At 39.2% G+C, this 21,826-nt stretch overlaps 1 protein-coding gene across 1 annotated transcript in view; it reads left to right on the top strand.

Moving 5' to 3' along the window:
• LOC125238355 (erythroid differentiation-related factor 1) overlaps positions 1-18,799 on the top strand; it is a 29,019-nt gene extending 10,220 nt beyond the window's left edge. The window contains exons 9-16 of the mRNA XM_048145654.1: positions 231-359; positions 1,356-2,001; positions 3,919-4,077; positions 5,678-5,894; positions 6,491-6,662; positions 8,028-8,167; positions 16,447-16,604; positions 18,377-18,799. Of these exons, the coding sequence (XP_048001611.1) occupies positions 231-359; positions 1,356-2,001; positions 3,919-4,077; positions 5,678-5,894; positions 6,491-6,662; positions 8,028-8,167; positions 16,447-16,604; positions 18,377-18,759 (2,004 nt within the window). The 3' untranslated portion in view covers positions 18,760-18,799. The remainder of the gene's footprint in view (positions 1-230; positions 360-1,355; positions 2,002-3,918; positions 4,078-5,677; positions 5,895-6,490; positions 6,663-8,027; positions 8,168-16,446; positions 16,605-18,376) is intronic.
• Positions 18,800-21,826: the final 3,027 nt, after the last annotated feature.

Raw genomic sequence — 21,826 nt, forward strand, 5'->3', positions numbered from 1 at the left:
CAAAGGCAAAGCTACGATGGAGTGAGCTCGCCCAGAAGATGCCTATTTGAGGAGTGTCTTTTCAAAAGGACTTATTTCTATAAGTCAACAGAGGTTATTTATATCTATGTCTTCCTAGAGAAATAACAATAACCCTTGTTGACTTATAGAAATAAGTCCTTTTGAAAAGACACTCCTCATTTACTCTTGATTTGAAGGTTTATTAACTATGAAATATTGTTTTCTTTCAGGACAATAAGCGGAAAGGTCGCGAAGCCAAAGGTTTAGGAGTGGAGCCTCCCGACCGCTGTGGTCATGCATTGAGGCACGCACTCAAAGGGTTGTTAGCTCTACACAATGTTACCATAGACAAGTGTAAGGTAAGATATAAACTCTAATTAACACAAGTTAAATTATAACCTATTGAAAATATTTCAATTTGTGCTATCTTAAAGTAGTCACACCACTATATATATATATAAATTAAAATCGAAATAAATTACACATACGAAAGAAAAAGTGACCAAGGCCGCCGGTGCCCGAGGCCTTGGTCACTTCACTTCCAGCCTCAGGCTCAAGAGGCCTTGGTCACTTTTTCTTTCATACGTGTAATTTATTTGGGTTTTAATTAATATATAAACTGTTCAAATCGATAGTAAACTTAATTAGTTCTCGAGATATCCATTTGCCAACGGAACAACAGACAGAATCGATCGTGCTATAGCTAAGTGTTCTTTTTTATCTTTTCTGTACGATACCCTAAGAAACGCTAGTTGATTTTGAGGTTTTCAGAGGTGAAATTCAAGATGACGGCCTTGATTTTTTTGCAAAAGTGTGCATTTATAAATATACTGGTTGTACTTTTTATAATCCATGAAGTCTAACCAATCAACAATTTAATTATCTTTAGTCACTATTGAATAATAGGTACTTGTTTTACAAGGGGGCAAAGTTTTGGTTTAACCGCACGTGCTAATATTGATACCCGAGCAAGCGAAAGATTCCTATATTGAACCGCGAGCGTAGCGAGTGGTTCAAAAAGTGGAATCTTGAGCGTTGCGAGGGTATCAAGGTACGAAGGTTAAACAAACTTTGCCACCGAGTGAAACAAAATTTTTCACCACACCAACACAAACAAAATACTGACTATAAAACATCAAACTAAACCAAATCCACAAATATATTCAATGTTTATGATTCAAAATCATTATTTATGGATAAATTCTACCAGTCAGAATAAGACATCAAGTTAAAATTTGTATGAAATTACTTTGCACTCTTGTGGATAAAATGCAATTTTGCTATCTGTTTTCGAATAGCAAAGTAAGCCTTTACCAGTTGGTGATGGTGTGGTGAAAACAATATTATTCCCACAGGAGGAAGAACGAGAAAGGCTAAAAGAACAAATCCTAATAGAAGAGCAACACCCAAAAATGGCGAACCCGTACGAACCGATATCCATGAACTACGAACCCATCAAACAAATCAACAAAGACAAAGAACACAACTCAAGAAGCAGAAGAAGGAAAAGAGAAAAGAAAATCTCTAAAAGCGAATACCTCATAGAAGCAAATAGTAACATAGACAAAAACGCTATTCTAGTGCGAAAAGAACAGAAAAAACTACCTACTTACAGCGAAACTAATCGAGATGACAACTTCGCTTGGAAATTGCATTTGAAAACTTTACTCTATGAGAAAATCTGTCTAGCGTATGCTACCTTAGCTGAGTATAGCTATGCTCATGAGCAGTACGGATTTTCGTTAAAATATATAGAATTAGCTAGTAAATGTCAGAAGTTATTATCAAATATGATAATAAAAAGTAAGGTAGTCGACTCTAGTTGCCTTATAGGGAGGATGGGGGATAATTTCTTTCAGTTGAGTAAGAACTGGCATAGACTAGAGCAGTTTAAGAAACAGTTTGAGACAGATCATGATATCGATAGTAAGATTAAGTTGGAGATTGAAAATGATTTGGTAGAGGAAGTGGAGGGGGTTTTGACGAATGAATTTGATTTGGGTAAGTTGAAGTTATTTTACTTGTACTATCCGCTGCAAAAGTGCATGGCGAATTTATGAATTCATTCATAATTTCTCCATGCAGTTTGCAACTCACTGTACAATTGACAACATTTCATATTTTCGACTACTACTTTTTATTGTTTGGTTCGAAAGAACAGAATATTTAAAGATACACGTATTTTTTTATTTTTCCCAAAAACTGCTATTTTAATGCGAAATTTCCTTTTTATTACTACTTCGATCAGAAAGAGCGTAAGTTACAAACGTTAAGACACAGCTTCGTGACGTCACATGTGTTGTTTCATACACCTAAGAAAACGACAAAATCATTCCTAAAAAAAAGTTTTAACAGTCAGCTTAAACAGTCCGAGATGTCTGACTGGCAAGTGTCACTGTCAACAAATATTGAATAACTACGAGCTATGGAATGTAGAAGTATAAGGAGAGAAATCTGTCAAAGTAGAACAGTCGAAAATGACGTGTCATACCCTTATGTACCTGGAATTGCAGCGCCACCTGGTTTTATATCTGCACTTCTGAAACTTAAAGCTTTCGCTCCTTACCTCTAATCTCCATACTACGAGCGGTGATAAGTGTCACAATCAAACTCAAGTGACATCCCAACCGGAAGATTTTTTGGTTATAGTGGCAGCTCTGAATAGTCTGAATTGACTATGTGACGTCACTTCCCCTTTAAAATATTTTTAAGATTTTTTTACTAAAAATAAGGAAAAAAAATTAAAAAAAATATATTTTTGTAATCTACAGGCGTATATCTCGAAATGGTTTTCGATTTAAGGACATTGAAAATTTTGAAACGTTGTCAATTGTACATACACGCTGTTTGTAATTTACAAGAGCTGGTATAATGGAGTGAACAAAACTTTGTATGAGTAACACCTGGGTGCATAGCCGAATGGCACACACGCTCACGAAACGAAACGCTCGTAGATATCTATCTCGATCGCTATTGCGTATCGGCGCGACGGAGCCAGACTACCTTTCGCGGCGTTTCGTTTCGCTACGGCTACGGGGTATGTATCGATAGTCATAACTGTCAAGAGCTACCGTTTTATTAGTTAACACATGCATATTATCATTCATTCATTCGCGCCATCTCTTGTGAATCGACCTGTAATAATTAATATTTAATGTCTTACAACATTTGCATTTAATGTTACAAAGTTAATAATAACCTAACCACAAAATAAAAAAAATGAAATTACCCCCGACCGCGACTTAGTGGACTGATTTTCATGAAACATGGCTAAGAACACCCCCGACTAATTCAGCTTTCAAACAAAAACAACTAAATCTAAATCAGTTCATCCGTTCTGGAGCTACGATGCCACAGACAGACAGACACACAGACATACACCGTTGTTTTTGCGTCGGGGTTTAAAAACAGTTCTACATTAAAATTTAGGATGGGTCTAGCTTTTTCAGCGTATAGTCTATTGTTCGCGATACTTCATTTTGTACATTGTCTGTATGACCATAAATTAAATATAACAAGATCATACCATCCCATACATTAAAATGCGACCGCCTAAGACCGCGCTTACACTCCACCACACATAGATGGCGCCACAAAAAAAAATGTCTTGTAGCTTTCGATTATACTTGTAGATGGCGTTAAGTGTCACTTTTGACATAGATTTACGGCTCGGAATTGACACTTAATGCCAATCTACAAATAATCGGTGGCAACAAGGCATTCTTTGTGGCGCCATCTATGTGTGGTGGAGTGTAAGCGCGTTCGTAGGCGGTCGCATTTTAATGTATGGGATGGTATGATCTTGTTATATTTAATTTATGGTATGACGGAGGTAGCAAAGAAGAACGGATGGTTTTTGAAAGTCTGTAAAATATATATAAGTAGTAAAATATATAAATGATTTATTTTTCCTTTCAGACATATCACTACCAAACAGCGAGCTATCTTCAATGTTGGCCTGTTGTTCATACTATCGCCTAGCATTGGCGGCTACAAGTGATAAAAGAGCTGAACTACAACGTCGGTTAGCCTCTGTCACCAATGAGTTGGCTGTTCGCTACATGAACGACGCTCAACGTAAGTATTTGTATACTATGCTCACTTTGCTCGCTTGTTCTGTGTACTGCCATCTAGCGGCGACAAACAAGATGAACTACGTCGAATGAGTTGGCTGTACGCTACATGAACGACGCTCAACGTAAGTATTTGTATACTATGCTCGCTTTGCTCGCTTGTTCTGTGTACTGCCATCTAGCGGCAACAAACAAGATGAACTACGTCGAATGAGTTGGCTGTACGCTACATGAACGACGCTCAACGTAAGTATTTGTATACTATGCTCGCTTTGCTCGCTTGTTCTGTGTACTGCCATCTAGCGGCGACAACCGACAAACGAGATGAACTACGTCGATTAGCCTCTGTCACCAATGAGTTGGCTGTTCGCTACATGAACGACGCTCAATGTAAGTATTTGTATACTATGCTCGCTTGTTGCTCGTACAGCCATCTAGCGGCGACAAACGAGATGAACTACGTCGATTAGCCTCTGTCACCAATGAGTTGGCTGTTCGCTACATGAACGACGCTCAACGTAAGTATTTGTATACTATGCTCGCTTTGCTCGCTTGTTCTGTGTACTGCCATCTAGCGGCGACAAACGAGATGAACTACGTCGATTAGCCTCTGTCACCAATGAGTTGGCTGTTCGCTACATGAACGACGCTCAACGTAAGTATTTATATACTGAGCTCGCTATGCTCGCTTCTTCTGTGTACTGCCATCTAGCGGCGACAAACGAGATGAACTACGTCGATTAGCCTCTGTCACCAATGAGTTGGCTGTTCAGATTCAGATTCAGATTCAATAGTTTATTCATGGTAAACACATAATTATCTACATAAGTACACTACATAAACGACACTCAACGTAAGTCTTGTTATTCTTTTTTTATTTTGGGGTTGTCTGCCTCGTGAATCGTGATACTTAACGACCTCACTTGGCTCGTCCGCTAATATTACTCTCGATTGTTTTTGCTCCTAATGAGGAGGCACACTCAAAGGTTATGACAGATGGCGCCACCTTTTTAGTCCATTGCACAGATAAAGAATTTGATACGTGAGAGCGAGATGATATTTTTTTCTCTCATGAATGACAGTGACATGCCTAGGCACTTGCACAGGCGCCGCCTGGTGGGATAAAATGTCAGTGTGCCTCCACATTGCTGGCCAGTGTAGTAATTTGTTTTTACGGCTCAGCCACGACATTGGTCTAACCGCGACAGCGGTGAACGGCGGCCATACATTGGTGCGAGACACAGCGATGGGACTTTTCATTCGCACGTATGGATGCCGCTCACCGCTGTCGCGCTTAGACCAATGTCGTGGCTGGGCCGTTAGGCTAACGAAATCAGCCGGCGCATTATGCTTCCAATTTCATCACTTATCCACTTGGATAAGACATCTGTCACTCCATACATTGACAAAGCGTGACAGATGTCCTATCGACATGGAAAAGTGATAAAATTGGAAGCATGATACGCGGCAGAACTAAGTTCTTTATAATGTTGGCAATGTATCAGTCGCCTAATTCAGTTCATAATTATTTGGAAATTTGAACCTCCCTTTAAGAAATTATTCCAAAACCTCTAGAAGTTTATATTAACCATATATATTTTCAGAAATCTACGCCAAATACAACGAAGAGGAGCCCCAAGACCCGAAAGCGCAGCTCCTCCTCAAACAATTCAACACTCTGTCCAAACGCTCGCTAGAATGCTTGGACGAGGCGTCCACCATATTTGAGGAAGTCAATGATGTGCCTAATCTGGCCTTGCTGTATTGTAATAAGGGAAGATACTTGAGGTTTAAGGCGCATTGTGATCAGGGCAGTTTTGAGTAAGTACTTTTTATCGTCATTTTTTATTCACTATTTGTAGAAATAGTTCGTTACCTAACACTCCTCCTCGCTTCGCTCGTTGTCGCATCTATCTTTTTACATTGAGTCAATATCTTTCCATATCACCTTTCTATATTAAACGCTCTCTAAAATGTTTGGACGAAATGTCTGCTATATTTGAGGAAGTCAATGTGGCTAATCTGGCGCTGTTTTATTGTAATAAGGGAAGATACTCGAGGGTTACCCATATTCTTATATCTGTATTGATATTTGTTTTGTTATTGTCTTTTTTTCACCTCTAAAACACTCCCCCTCGCTTCGCTCGTTGTCGCATCTATCTGTTTGCGTTGAGTCTGAGTTAGTATCTTTCCATGTCCCTCCTTTTTTGGAGGAAGTTTTGAGTAAGTAGTGATCAAACGATTTTGATAACACTTCGCTCGCTTCGCTCGTTGTCACACTCATCTTTTGCTTGCAGAGGACATTTGACCTTTTCATACATTTAAGGGATGATTTTCGCGACAAAAAGTATCACATGTTATGTCCTTACTGTTTTCCTTTGAAAAACAATGTAATAACAATTATTTTTCTGTTACAGTGAAAGGAAACGTAAACTATACAACACAGCCGAAGAACTCTACCTCACTGCCTTAAAATTAGTTGGTAGAGGCGACACAGGCGGAGTTAGAGAGTTGGTTCAATGGGAACTTTCCTGTCATCTCTATACCAGAGCTGTATTGATGCAAGACTGTCCTGGGAGTCGCCCTAACGTAAGTACTACCATAGACATATGTAACTCCGTATAGACAGCTACAGTCTAAGAAAAAAACGTACCGAAAAACCGTACAGACAAAGGCACAGATAGCGATACATCTTTGGGGACGCTCCTAGATGGCGCTAATATTAACATTTAACATTTTAACACATATCAAGCTAAGAATATGGACTAAATTGACTCAAAACTGAGGTTCAAAAGTTTTAAACGTGTGTCGAGAGATGACTGTGATTACATATTTTTACTTTGACAGTAACTCTATATAGCTTTAGTAGTATAGGATTAATCTGGGATTAATATTTTGCATGCCTTGTGGCGTAATATGCACTCATGAATTTGTACCGCACCAACATGACCTGTATTGTAATCTGTGTGTATTAGCAAATAAACAAATACAAATACTCGATCCTCTTTGGTACGACGAAGATAATAAAAAAATGTAGGTATATAGAATAAAAAAAACATTAATTAACGCCACATGAAAGTACAAATAAAACAGAAGACATGCAAATAAAAAACTCACTTATTTCACTTGTTTGTTTTCGGAAATTTTCATACTAGAAAATTACTTTTTAGACCCTAACAGTAGAAAAAAGTGTCAAAAAATCTGAATATTGAAGGATTTGCGGTATAGTATAGACTTGTCTCTCGTCCTTCATTATTCTTTGAATGTTGTAAGGTATAGCGGGGCAATTTCGACTGGGGGACAAATGAAACTGATCCATATTTTGCCATGTTTTACAATGTTTGCATTATTAATTAGAGTGTCCACTGGTTATATATGGCACGCGTGTTCAGTGGATACACGTGGAACTCAATAGTGTAATAATGGAAAAAATTGATCAGTTACAATGCCCCCCCCAGTCGTGATCTGCCCCGCTGTAACTTAAAGAAACAAATTACAAATCATTTATTCAGCAAATAGGTCACAGGGGCACTTTTACACGTCAATATACAAGTTGAACTGAAATTACAATTGATAATACTAATTCTAAGTTCTAACTAAAGTATTACGCTACTAAAATGATTAGAGATGTATAAGGTCTCTAAAAGTTTTTAGTTGAATATCGAATTCAACTAAAAACTACACACAATAATATATAAAAGTACAAATACAAAAAAAAGAAGTCTAAAATTACTTTAGAGATGCAAATGACTCTAAATGTCATAACTAAAGATAACATGTGTACTTAATCTAATTATCCTTAGAGATGTATAGGGTCTCCAAGAGTCAAATAGGTAATCAAAGTCGTATAGGTAATCAAAATATTAACTAAAAGAAAAGAAACAAACGAGAACCGAACAAAGTCCTAAACATTTAGAAACATTTGAGTTTAATTTGAACTGCGCTTATTTTCAGGAGGTGTCAGAGGTCGCCGAAGCGTTCAACCACGCTTTGAAGTACTGTCAACTAACACCAGGACCAAGGCAGTACTTGTACCAGTTCCGAGCTGCCATGATACACCATCGCTTGGGCTCGCTGTATCATTCACAATACAGGTAAAGTCGCCGTCAATAGAATATGTGAACAATGCAAACAAACCTTGTAGTCATGTATACACCGGTCAAATCTTACATGAAAATCGGCTAAAAAAACAAAGTGTGATGTAAAGCTGGATTTTTGGTATGTTATTTGGAGTCCTTGGGGAATGTAAGACTATGTTTTGCAAGCAAAAAAAGTGTGCTAACTTCGTAATTTAAAAAAAAGTAAAAAAATCGGACTTTTTTTGGTTTTTATTTTTTTATTAAAAAACTATGCGTTTTTGGTCAAAAGTTGCTGTGTAATGTTGAAAGCGCATTAAATTTCAAACAGTTTGACATCTTTTTTATCAATGTCCGTCAAATAGTTTTCGAGATATGAAGCGTCAAAAAAGGTTAATTTTTGACGCATTTATAAAATGTAGCGTTTTGCCAACATTTTTGGACAAATATCTGCAAAATACTTCATGATATGATATATATTGCAATACAACATTGTATAAATTTATTTTGCTTTAGTTTTAGTGCAAGTAAAAGTCAGTAAGAAGAATAGTTACTTTGGTAAACAAAAAAAAAATCTATAAATAGAGAAGCCAAGAGTCTGGTAGATTGGTTAAGGTATTAGTTTACGCTAAAAGTTTTAGGTTGAAAGTGTTATCTATTCGATCTTACTTTCTTTGATATCCGTTTATCTGATAAAATTGTCTAAGCTAACTTTGCATCGATTTGACTATTACTAATGAAGAAATAAAATACAGTAAAATTTTGAAGTTTAGTAAATTAATTTAATTTAATTTAATTTATTTATTATATCAGACAACAAAGGGCCCATAATGGTTAGTACTTATACATTATTGGATATTTTAAAAACTACCTGTTAGTATAACATATACAAAAAGTCGACACAATAATACAACAATAAAACACTCACCTAGTGGCCTAAATTAGAAAAATAAAACAGAATTAGTTACATTTTACTTTTTCCTTTTTGAGGGTCCTGGTTCTGCATCTTGATGGCACAACTCCTGTAGTGATAGAAAGTCCACTTGAGTTGTATTTGACCACCGATTGCTGTGGAATAAACTACGGGAACGGAAAGCGCCCACGCCAATTATTAAGATACTGGAGAAGTGGTATTCCCAGCAGAAGAACGTAGTAAGATGGAAGTCAACTCTGTCCACAGCCAGCGGGCTAAACTGTGGCGTGAGACAAGGAGGCAGTATGTCTCCGGCTCTCTTCAGCGTGTACATGGATGGGCTGTCGCAGGCTTTGACCAGTACCGAGGTTGGCTGCTCCATCAATGGGCAAATGATAAATCACATCGCATATGCAGACGATAATATATGGTCCTACTAGCACCATCTGTGGGAGCTATGCGTAAGATACTTGCAGAATGCGAGAGATACGCCAGCCAGAATAACATGGAGATACAATCCGGACAAGTCTGAATTTATGCTCATGGAGGCAGCACATATGCCCACACATGTACCACCTCTTTTGCTTGATGGAGTTCAATTGCGGAGAGTACACGAAGTCAGATATCTTGGTCACATCTTGTCCAGTTTAAAAGACCAGGAGGACATAGAAAGGCAGAGGCGAGCCACCGCAGTAAGGGCAAACCTGTTGGCTAGAAGATTCGCCAAATGTAGTGACAACGCAAAACTAGTGACAGCGCAAAAAGACAGCTGTTCCTCAGTGTATACTGTCGAGTTATGGTCCGACTACACCTGCGCGGCGGTGAGAGACCTGCGCGTGCAATACAACACATACTATGTAGTCTATGTACTGATATTTCGTTAAACGGAGAATACTATGATTCGGGCACGTCCACGACAAACGACAACGCTCGTGAGATTGCATCGATGTTATTGACCCTCAGTGATATGCTTTAAAAACCAGTCCGTACAAGAACAATTTCGGAACAATCTGATTCAATTAATGAGGGTTTTCTACTCGTAAATATTTTTTTCCGCCAAGCGTCGATCCTGAGGTCTTTTTGACCGTAAACTTAACTAACTAAATAAATGTTGATTTGATATACGCAAATATGTGTCTGAGTAATACTTGAACAGCCCCCAAATAATCATAATTCATTCTCCGCTACACCTGTAAATATATGTAAACTATCCCATTTGGCCATTACCATCCACCGATTATTTCTGATCCAGTTATACTAGACTTACGATATAATCCTATTTTTTAAATAACTGGCACACTTTTGGGCTTAAATGAAAGCTAGTGAAATTTTCTACATTTTTATTTAACAATTTATGTAATAGCCTGAGTTGTTTTGCTGATATCTGTCTCAAAATATTAGCAAAATGAATATTTTCATAGAAAGGGGAAAAATGTTCTTTTTTTGACGCTTCATATCTCAAAAAATATTTGACGGACATTGATACAAAATATGTCAAACTGTTTGTAATTTAATGCGCTTTCAACATTACAAAGCAACTTTTGACCAAAAATGCATAGTTTTTTAATAAAACGGCAAATACCAAAAAAAGTCTGATTTTTTTACTTTTTTTTTAAATTACGAAGTTAGCACACCATTTTTTTGCTTGCAAAATATAGTCCTACATTCCCCCAAGGACCCCAAATAACATACCAAAAATGCAGCTTTACATCACACTTTGTTTTTTTATTTCTCTTTTTGACCAGTGTAGTATGCCCCCTTGTATAACAAATAACTATTAATTTCCATTCTAACTCAGCAGATACTGGTTAGCCATTATCCATGTGTTATTTAATTTATTCATCTCACATTATGATCCTCAACTTTTAAAATGTTAGGATTAATAATATGTATGTAGCTATAGTTGTAGCGTATACCCTGTTTACGCCGTGTTATTATATCTATAAGTACCTACATAGTTATGTATGCATGTATAGCGCACCCTGCGCACCAATAAACTTCAGTTAGCTACCGACCGTGTGCGTGTATCATTCTCCGAGTCCTAACCTCAAACCTAACAGTGACGACGATGGCTAAAATTTCGGTTGGCGTGTTAAGCACATTTAACCACGAAACTCACGATTGGGTTATTTATAAAGATCGGTTGGAACAGTGGTTCGTCGCGAATGACATTGCAGGAGAAACAGAGGACGACAAGTCAGCGGGCGCAAAACGGCGTGCCATACTCCTCAGCAGCTTAGCCGAATGCACGTATAAGCTGTTAAGAGATCTTGCCTTGCCAAAGGAACTGGGGAACCTCAGCTACGCTGATGTCGTGCTTTTGTTGGATGGCCACTTCAAACCAAAAATATGTGGATTTGCTGAGCGTAATAGCTTCTACAGCGCCATGCAGTCCGCTAATGAAACCTTCTCGGATTGGGCGGCCAGAGTACGAGGGTTGGCACTACATTGTGGTTTCTCGGCATCGACGCTCGACGATACCCTTCGTGACCGATTTGTTTTAGGCATGGTTCAGGGACCAGAACGAGACAAGCTCTTCACTGAGGCGATGTCTAGCCTCACGTTTTCCAGCGCTTTGCAAACGGCGGAAAATGTTCGAAGCGCCCGAAAAGGCGCACGTGCTGGCGCAACCGGGGCCTCGGGCTCCAGCGCCGCCGACAACGAGCTTGGCGTATACAAGATGGCGGCCAGCAGGGCGCCCGCCTCGGCAGGCGCGCGGCTCACCGGATCTACTGGCGCCTCGTGCACAATCTGCGGCTACCGTGGACATTCGGCATCAGATTGCAGATTTGCTAACTCAATTTGTGATAAGTGCGGTTCTAAAGGGCATCTTAAACGCGTGTGTCGTAAAAAGTTACCAAACAAAAAAATTAATTTTGTCGAATGTTGCTTGGACAGTGGTGATGAAGAAGGTAAGCATCTTCTATTCAATATTCGCACTTATAAGGGTGAACCTATGCGAGAACATGTTTTAGTTAATGAGATGCGTATTAATTTCGAAATAGATACGGGATCAGGCATTACGGCCGTGTCAGATAAGTTTTATTTTAAACATTTTGCATCCATACCGTGGTCCAAGCCCCCCACGATATTGAGAAGTTACGACGACAAAATTATCGAAACTTTAGGTGTGTTAAGGCTACCACTTCATTACAACAACCAAACAAATGATATAGACATTTATGTTGTAAAGAATGGAGGTGATCCAATATTAGGTCGCGACTTTGTATCTGCATTTAATTTACAGATGTGCCCAATTCCTAAAAATGATTTGCATTCAGTTGATAAAGTAGGTAACGACACCGATTTAGTAGGTATGTTCAGTGGCCAATATCCGCACTTGTTCTCAGATAAGTTGGGATGTTGTAAGGATGTAGTAGTACATCTTAACCTAAAACCGGACAGCAAACCGGTTTATTTCAAAGCGCGACCGCTTCCTTTTGCTATTCGTGACAAAGTGGAATCAGAACTGAACCGTCTTGTTCAGTTAGGTATTTTACAGCCAGTAACGTATTCGGAATATGCTAGCCCTATTGTGCCAGTCTTAAAACAAAGTGGCAAAGTACGCATTTGTGCAGACTTTTCGGTATCAATTAATAAGCAACTTTTAATAGACAAATACCCGTTACCCCGTATAGAGGAGTTATTCTCAAAGCTACACGGCGGTCAACAATTCTCAAAGTTAGATCTTTCAAATGCATACAATCAGTTGCGGTTAAGTGAAGACTCGCAAAAGTACACTTGTATTAACACGCATAAGGGCTTATTTACCTACTCGCGGCTTGTATTTGGACTGGCCAGTGCGCCCGCCATATTTCAACGTTCCTTAGAAACCATTCTCGCGGGCCTCGAAGTATGTATTTTTTTGGATGACATTCTGGTAACTGGTCGTAATAGGGCGGAGCACTTGCAGCGGTTAAATGAAGTGTTCAAAAGGCTACAGGAAGCTGGGTTGGTGTTACAAAAAGACAAGTGTTCATTCTTCCAAGATTCAGTTTCGTATTTAGGTTACGATATTGATAAAAATGGCTTACATAAATCGCCAGATAAGGTAAAAGCCATACTTGAAGCGAAAATTCCACAAAACATATCCGAGTTAAAATCTTTTTTAGGTTTAGTAAACTATTACAGACATTTTGTGAAAAACGCATCATCAATTTTAAGTCCTTTACATACACTTTTACAGAAAAATACGAAATGGTCTTGGACGAGCGAACACGATGATGCGGTGTCTAACATAAAACATCAACTGGCTTCAGATGTCACATTAGCGCATTTTAATCCAAAAGCGAAGTTATTTTTAACAGTAGACGCGTCCCCTACAGGCTTGGGAGCCATTTTGAGCCTTATTAATGATAATGGGATCGAGCAACCCATATCATTTATGTCAAGGTCGTTAACGAATGCTGAAAAGAGGTATAGTCAGATTAGCAAAGAAGCGACAAGCATCGTTTTCGGAATACGTAAGTTCCATCATTATTTGTACGGCCGTGATGAGCCGTTTGTACTTAGGACCGATCACAAACCTCTTCTCAGCATTTTCCGGCCAGATAAGGGAGTTCCGGAAGTGTCGGCCAACCGCCTGCAGCGGTATGCTTTATTTTTATCAGCATACAATTACAAAATTGAATATGTTACCAGTGCGCGAAACACAGCTGATTTCCTCAGTCGTTCAGTGAGCGCGAGCGAGACCAATGTCATTGACGCCACCGCGAGCGAGCGAGATGAGGTAATTGACCGAGCCTCCTATCTCCAATTCATAACGGACGGCGACGTACCTATATCTATAGATAGTGTTTACGAAGCGACGCGCACTGATAACATACTCTCACAGGTGACAAATTACGTAATGAACGGTTGGCCTAATAAAGTAAGGGATTGCAAATTGCAACCTTATTATATATGTCGTTTAGAGTTATCTGTTGAACGAGGTTGTGTAGTTAGAGGTTCTAGGTTGGTCATTCCTGAAACTCTTCAAAATAAAATTATTGATGAGTTACACAGGGGCCACTTAGGTATGAATAAAATGAAGGCAGAGGCCCGACTGCGGTTTTGGTGGCCCGGCATGGCGGCCGACATCGAGCGGCGCGCGGCCGGCTGCGCGCAGTGCGTGAGCGTGCGCCCCGCGCCGCCGCGCGCGCCGCTCGCGCCCTGGCCATATCCACCAGAAGCGTTCCATCGCGTTCATATGGACATTTTGGGCCCTGCGCATGGGAAATACTTCCTAATCATTGTAGACGCACACTCTAAATGGGTGGAGTGTTTCGATGTATCAGTATCGTACAGTAGTCGCGTAATAATTGAGAAAGTTTGCGAAACTATGTCTAGATTTGGTATTTTCCGCAACATTTGCACAGATAACGGTACTTCGTTTGTATCTAAGGAATTTGAGCACTTCTGTAGAATAAATGGTATAGAACACATCACCACTCCCACTTATAGACCAGCCAGCAATGGTCAAGCGGAGATTTATTGTAAGCAGCTTAAACTAGCATTAAATAAAATAATATCTTCTGGCACACACTTACGTAATATTAACGTGAAAATACAAGAGTACTTATTTATGTACAGAAATTCAAAACACACATCAACAAACATGTCTCCCGCAGAGGTTCTCTTTGGGCGTAAATTGCGAAGTCGTTTAGACTGGTTACAGCTGGCGCAGCCGTCCTCATCACCACTGTCTGACGCAGCGATCGCTGATAACGTGTCGCGCCAACAGGCCTTGCAGACTAAATATTACGATGGTAACAGAAGTGTCCAATTTTGTATCGGTGAAACTGTGTTAGTTAAAGTTTATAATAAAAATCAAAAATCATACTGGACAATAGGAGTTGTAATTAAACAAATAGGTAAAACCATGTATATTGTGAAATTAGACAATAACAAAACGCTAAAAAAACATATTGATCAATTACAAAAGTATAAAGGGGAGGAGATAAGTGAAGAACGATCCGTGGCAGAACGAACACCCCCCTCCAGCACTTTGATTGAAGATCATGAGAACGAGCCTGACATGTTACAGGCTCTCCTATGGCCACCGTCAGGTCTCCAGCAGGCAACTCCAGCACCCGAACCGGGGCCTCCGCGAGAACGCCAAGAAGCGCAACCATCAGGCACTGCTCAACGGGAATCCTCGCCACCTCTTGATTCACTTACTACCGGCGGCAGTGACACTGACGGCCGTGCGACGTCAGGAACTGACGAGCCAGCCAGGTTGCCCTCGCCGACGCCGACGCCAGGACAGAGCCTGACGGACGGTTCGGCTCCGCAGGAAGATGTTCAGGCCGATACCGAGCCAGAAATATCCCACGTAAATACGAGGCCTCGGAGACCCTTTAATTTTGGCGATTACTTTTGAATTTAGTGTAAGGGAATGTTAGGATTAATAATATGTATGTAGCTATAGTTGTAGCGTATACCCTGTTTACGCCGTGTTATTATATCTATAAGTACCTACATAGTTATGTATGCATGTATAGCGCACCCTGCGCACCAATAAACTTCAGTTAGCTACCGGACGTGTGCGTGTATCATTCTCCGAGTCCTAACCTCAAACCTAACAAAAAACCTAATAAAATTGTGCAAAAATATTGATATTTTATATACTTAATGGTTTGTTTACATTGTTGACAATTTCTATTGACAGAGATTTTAAACAAAAATTACATCCAAATACATTTTAGGTCCATTCCGCATTGAACCCCCTGGTTCCTCCTTTATAGACGGTAGGCCAGGTGAAAATTTCGTCAGTCATCAGTAGTCATACTTTGTACAGTAGTCAACGGCCATGAATATTTTATTTTTTATTTTTTATTTTTTAATAAAATTTTATTTTTTATTTTTTAATAAAATTCGTAAATTCGCTGCGCTAACAACGATATACGAGGTATTTACCGGGAGGCGATTAGTCATGGAAATTTTCTCGTGGCTTGGGATCTTGTCTATGGTAGACGTTAAACATTCGTGAGACGTATTCAAATATTTATTGAATAAACGGTTGTACTCACGTCACACCTCGGACACTGGCGATCAAATATATGAAAAAGGCGCGTTCCTAGCACACATTCTAAGCTCGTGTAGGTGAACGCGTACTATGCTTGTATGAGTGAGATATCACAGGTCGACTGTTCGCGTTTTTGACAGGCGGTAACCGAGAGGGGGTGGGCGGCACTTTCAGCGGGGAGCGGGAGTGACCATACTGTACGGTAGTACTCTTCATTATACTACGCTCACGTTATGATATCGCGACTGTTGCGACATATTTCGGGTCATTTAGGAGACCCTTCAGGTATATAGGAGTGTCTGTGGTACTTGTATTCTCTGTGCCTTTATTTTATTTTATCCATAAACTGTATTATTAGAAGTTACATATAATTTTCAGGATAACTTCCGAAGAAGGTCCGAAGCGGCGTGCCCTGCTCAACTCTGCTCGAACTAACTATATGTCGTGTACACATATGTTTGCGGCTTTGGAAGACGCTAGCATGTTTTTAACGGCGAGGTTGGAACATGTGGCGTTATGCGAATGCAGTGCCGCTGGTAAGTCAATAATAACTAAATAAATAATAAATAAATATTGGGGGACACCCTACACAGATCAACCTACCCCCCAAACTAAGCAAAGCTTGTATGTACTATGGGTGCTAGGCGAAGATATACTCACATATATAGATAAATACATAATTATATACATATAAAACATCCATGACTCAAGAAAAAATATCTATGCTCATCACACAAATAAATGCCCTTACCGGGATTCGAACCCAGGACCTCGGCTTAGCAGGTAGGGTCACTACCGACTCAGCCAAACCGGTCGTCAAACTTTATTATAACTTCATAAAAAATAAGCAGAATTCGAAATAAGATTGGGCGGGAGTCACATCGCAATTTTCAGCACAAGCTGGTAGTGTGTTTGTATCAAATACTATGTAAACTCTACGATACGTGCAGCTTGGGGCAAAAGCTGGCAACACGCGATACTAGCGCCTCTAGCGGCATGAGTTGATCAAAATAGTTTTGTTCATACAATTTAAAATTAAAAAAAGTCACAGACTCTTATTTCTTTGTTTTATTCCGTCTAAAAATGTAGTGGATCAAGTCATCGCATTTTGTGTTGTTTTACGTACTACGCCTATACTGACAAACTACTTTGAACAACTCGTACCGCTAGATGGCGCTGCTAAAATTGTTGCCGCTTCATTGTATGGGAAACGTCACAAGCTGCACGTATTGTTTATATGTATAGTATTCGTTTGTATGCAATTAGAAGAAACACCAACAGAGAAAAGTTCTTAACTACATCAAAGTAACTAGAACCATTTCGTTGAGATTAAGAAATAAACTTTGATAGAAAATATGGCTTTACCACCAGCTTGGGATTCAGTAGTCTACCTGATAAAGGAACAAGCACGCCTGTGAGACATTTGTGTCGAATGAGGTTTGTTATTTTCAGTTTAGCGTTCAGTTGTGTATACATTTAATTAATTAATTTTGTATTTTTAATGAGAAGTAGTTTTTTGCAAGTAATGTATGACTAGCTTTATGATCAGCCCCTCTAGCACAGCTTGCCTTGTCGCGCGCGAGTCCATACTTGAAGTCGCGCTATCTAATCTATATTATTTATGTTTCACTTAGTTTTCTTGTACGTTAAAAGTTAAGTTTCTCTTCAGTCACCACGAACGCTGTAAAGAGTTCAAAACATCGGGATGTATTATATAAATTATATTATAATACACGATATAATCCGTTTTCGTTAGCGCGACTCATGAAATAAAACTTCATGAGTCACGCTAAACGAAGACAATAAGATACCTATTGTCCCGGATTTGTAAGTTCACATTTTTGACACATTTGTTTTGAAGTATGTTGCGATGTGGCTAAGACGTATCGTTTGCCAAATCTAACGATTAATTTCGAATTGGTTGAATCGATTAGGCCCTATGTACAAGGAGACGCTTAAACAAATAAACGATTTCTGTCAACTTACTGATTCATGTTATTTGAATCGAAACAACTCTGCCACAGCACTAGTTTAAAAATAAAAATGAATGATAAATGACATAATAAGTAAATCCTGCGTGATATATTAATATCGTAAAAAACTCACTGACGAAGATCCGCATGTGTTAGATTATGTTTAAAGTAAGCGAAATATTGTTTTTGAGTACTTGATTTTTTAACAGGTTTTACAGGATTTTATTTAAAATTTCGTTAGGTTGTGCGAGTTTACGTTTTGTGGACGCTGTCATGTGTCAAAAAGAGGTTCTTACAGCTCTGGGACAATAAATATTTGTATTTACCTATTTCAGTTTCTCCAAACCTCAAACTAAAATCCCTCCAAACTGCCATCGAGCTTCTCCGCCAGAGCCACTCCATCATGAAACTCCTCAAACACCGGGACCCTGAAGACCTCAAGGACGCCCCCAAATCCGAAGACCAAGACGAAAGATCCATGAAGAACGAACACAGCTTACTTTCACTCTTCGAGAATAGGCTACACTATATCCTTAAAAGTATAATTCAATATTGCAGATCTAAGTCGAATAAGGATTATGAGAAAATGACAGATATGTATAAAAGATTGTATTCGGCGAGTTTGAAAATAAAGAAGGATGATGATCTAAGGATATATGCGGGGAGTATATGTGATGTGTTGGAAGCCATGGATGATATTAGTAAGGAATTTGAGTAGTTGGAATGTAAGGTTTAAATATATGATAGTTGTGAAATTATATTTAGTTTTATTTGAAGATTTTTCTAACTTATCTTGGTAACTCAATTTAAAGAGCTATCTTCTGTAGCTACCGAGGTGAGTTGGGACAGGGGAGACTTATAACAACTATGATTTTTGGAAACTACCTTTACCTTACCACACCTCGGACACTGGCGATCAAATATATGAAAGAGGCGCGCTAGCACACAGTCTAGGCTCGTGTAGGTGAACGCGTACTATGTTTGTATGAGTGAAATGTGACAGGTCGACTGTTCGCGTTTTTGACAGGCGGTAACTGAGAGGTAACCGAGAAGAGGTGGGCGGCAGTTTCAGCGGGGAGCGGGAATGGCCATACTGTACGATAGTACTCTTTATTATACTGTGACCTATCAACTAGTGCGGAATAGCGCGCGTTTGCTAGCCCGAGGCTTGAACCAAAAAACCTGTGCTGTTGCGAGCTTGCTAATAGTTAATGTTTTCAAAAATCGTCGTCACAACTCTCCCCTGTCACAACTCACCTCAGTATCCCTACAATCGTTGCTCAGTATAGTATCGTTGTTATCTCTCTCGCTCTTCCGTATTGGACGTATAGGTGTGACAGAGCTGGTTGTTTAGGGTGCGCACATAGGTGAGAAAATAGCTCGACTTTTTTGCCGCACACATCTAGTCTATGGGCTTGTATGAGAGCGCGCACCATAGATTTAGAAGAATTAAACTAGATTGTGTAGTTAGGTCAAAAAGTGTGTCCACATGAGAGGTCATTGTTTGGGCTGGTGTCCCTCTCGCACTTAATAACAATGTCAACATTATTCAGTGACGTTCATCACTGTCATACATTGGGGATACCAGTCAATTTTCATAGTTACTACCAAATCTACTAATACCCAATTGAAGGTATTTTTAATTATACAAATCTTTGATTTATTGGCATCAAAATAATTACATTATAATTATTTTCCAATTCTTAGAAATATATCGAAACCCTAGTTTGAATATAACCCTAAAATAATATAAGAAGTTTTAAAGTCAGGTAATATACAGATAAAAATATTACTACTATGGTAACCTCATTAACACTGGCCACACGTGCGAGAGGGACACCAGCCCAAACAATGCCCTCTCATGTGGACCGTTTTCGCTAGTCTGATACGATCGACTTTCTATCTCAGTGATAAGGTTCAATTTCGTATGGCAAAAAATGTGATTCCGCTGTCCCCTGTAAAGGTATTTGGCGCGCACACTTGCTGGTGTGTACACTTTCATACTAGCCCATAGACTAGATACGTCCGACAAAAAACTTTATCGCCAGTGTGCGTATCCTCTTATCATTGGCTACGTAGCGTCGATTGGCTGGGGGGGGGGGGGGGGGGGGGCGGCAGGATTGAAACGGGGATTATATGTGATATGTTAGAAGATATGGATGATATTTGTATGGAATTTGAGTAGTTTTGTAGGCTCTGAGAAATGTAGGTTTAAATAAATAAAGTTTTCATATTATTTAAGTATTTTGTATTATTTCATTTTGTCTTATAAATAAACTAGTTTGTACAGAAACATAAAAATATTTATCTTAGTTTTATAGCGTTGTAAAAATATTTTCACCACACCAACTGTTAAAGGCTTACTTTGCTATTCGAAAACAGATAGCAAAATTGCATTTTATCCACAAGAGTGCAAAGTAAATGATTTCATACAAATTTTAACTTGATGTCTTAAGCTGGCTGGTAGAATCTACGTATGAATGATGATTTTGAATCATAAATATTGAATGCATTGATAGATTTGATTTATTTTGATGTTTTATATACCTAGTCATTTTGTTCGTGTTGGTGTGGTGAAAAATGTTGTGTTTCACTCGGTGGCAAAGTTTGTTTAACCTTCGTGCCTTGAAACCCTCGCAATGCTCAAGATTCCACTTATTGAACCGCTCGCTACGCTCGCGGTTCAATATTGGAATCTTTTGCTTGCTCGGGTATCAATATTGGCACGTGCGGTTAAACAACTACTTTGCCCCCTTGAAAAACAAATGACTATTATTTTCAGACGATTTATACAAATAAAACAACGATTGTAAAAGTCTACTTAAACATTAAAGTAACATGAAAGAATATACAATTCAAAAACAAAAGCTATTCTAGCTGAACGTATTAAGTGCGGCGCGTTTTCACATTATCCGATCCGATATCGGATGTAGGACCGATATCTCATACCTTACAGGCGCCATCTTGGATTTTTTCCATTAGGTAACTACCGAAGTCTGAGATATACGAGTATAAAACTGCCTATTTGTAAGCAGGTATGACGTTAGATTTATTACTTTATATTTGCATCTACTTGTACTTTTCTCTTTGGCATAAGGAACTTGCACACAAGTGGTCACAATACTTGCAAAAAAATATTTTTCTGTTCTCAGGCCGCTGCGCTAAACTAAGTTACCGTTTCTCGGCTCCGTCTAACAGAAAAATAGTACATGTACAGCTTGGCCAGTACATAAGAAAGCCTTAGATCACGTATACGAGTGTGTTCCTTGACGTAGCATCGGACTTTGATCCGAAAATGATGAGGCACACTGACATTTTATCCCGCCAGACGGCGCCTGTGCAAGTCCCTAGGCATGTCACTGTCATTCATATGTGAGAAAGAGAGAGAAAAAAATCATCTTCACGCTCTCACGTACGAAATTATTTATCTGTGCAAGGGACTAATATGTGTGTGCCTCCTCATTACATTTTATCTAAGACTATGTAAACTTCTACAGCTTGGAAAAAAAAGAGTAGAAATGGAACTATTTTTTTATTATAGCAACACTTTCTTTTCATACGAAAGTGACTCCAAAGTTGCCACATGCAAAACGGCTTACACAGATTGTGGCGCCCCTATAGGGTCCCCCCACATCTAGCGTCTCGCGAGCGTCGTGTCGGGCCAACTGTATGGAAAAAAACGCGGCGTCGACGCGACGTCGACGCGGCGTCAGGCTTTGCCCATACAGTTGGCCCGACGTGACGCTCGCGAGACGCTAGATGTGGGGGGACCCTTAATTTAACTC

This window comes from Leguminivora glycinivorella, chromosome 23 (genome assembly GCF_023078275.1).
Source record: "Leguminivora glycinivorella isolate SPB_JAAS2020 chromosome 23, LegGlyc_1.1, whole genome shotgun sequence".
NCBI lineage: Eukaryota > Metazoa > Arthropoda > Insecta > Lepidoptera > Tortricidae > Leguminivora > Leguminivora glycinivorella.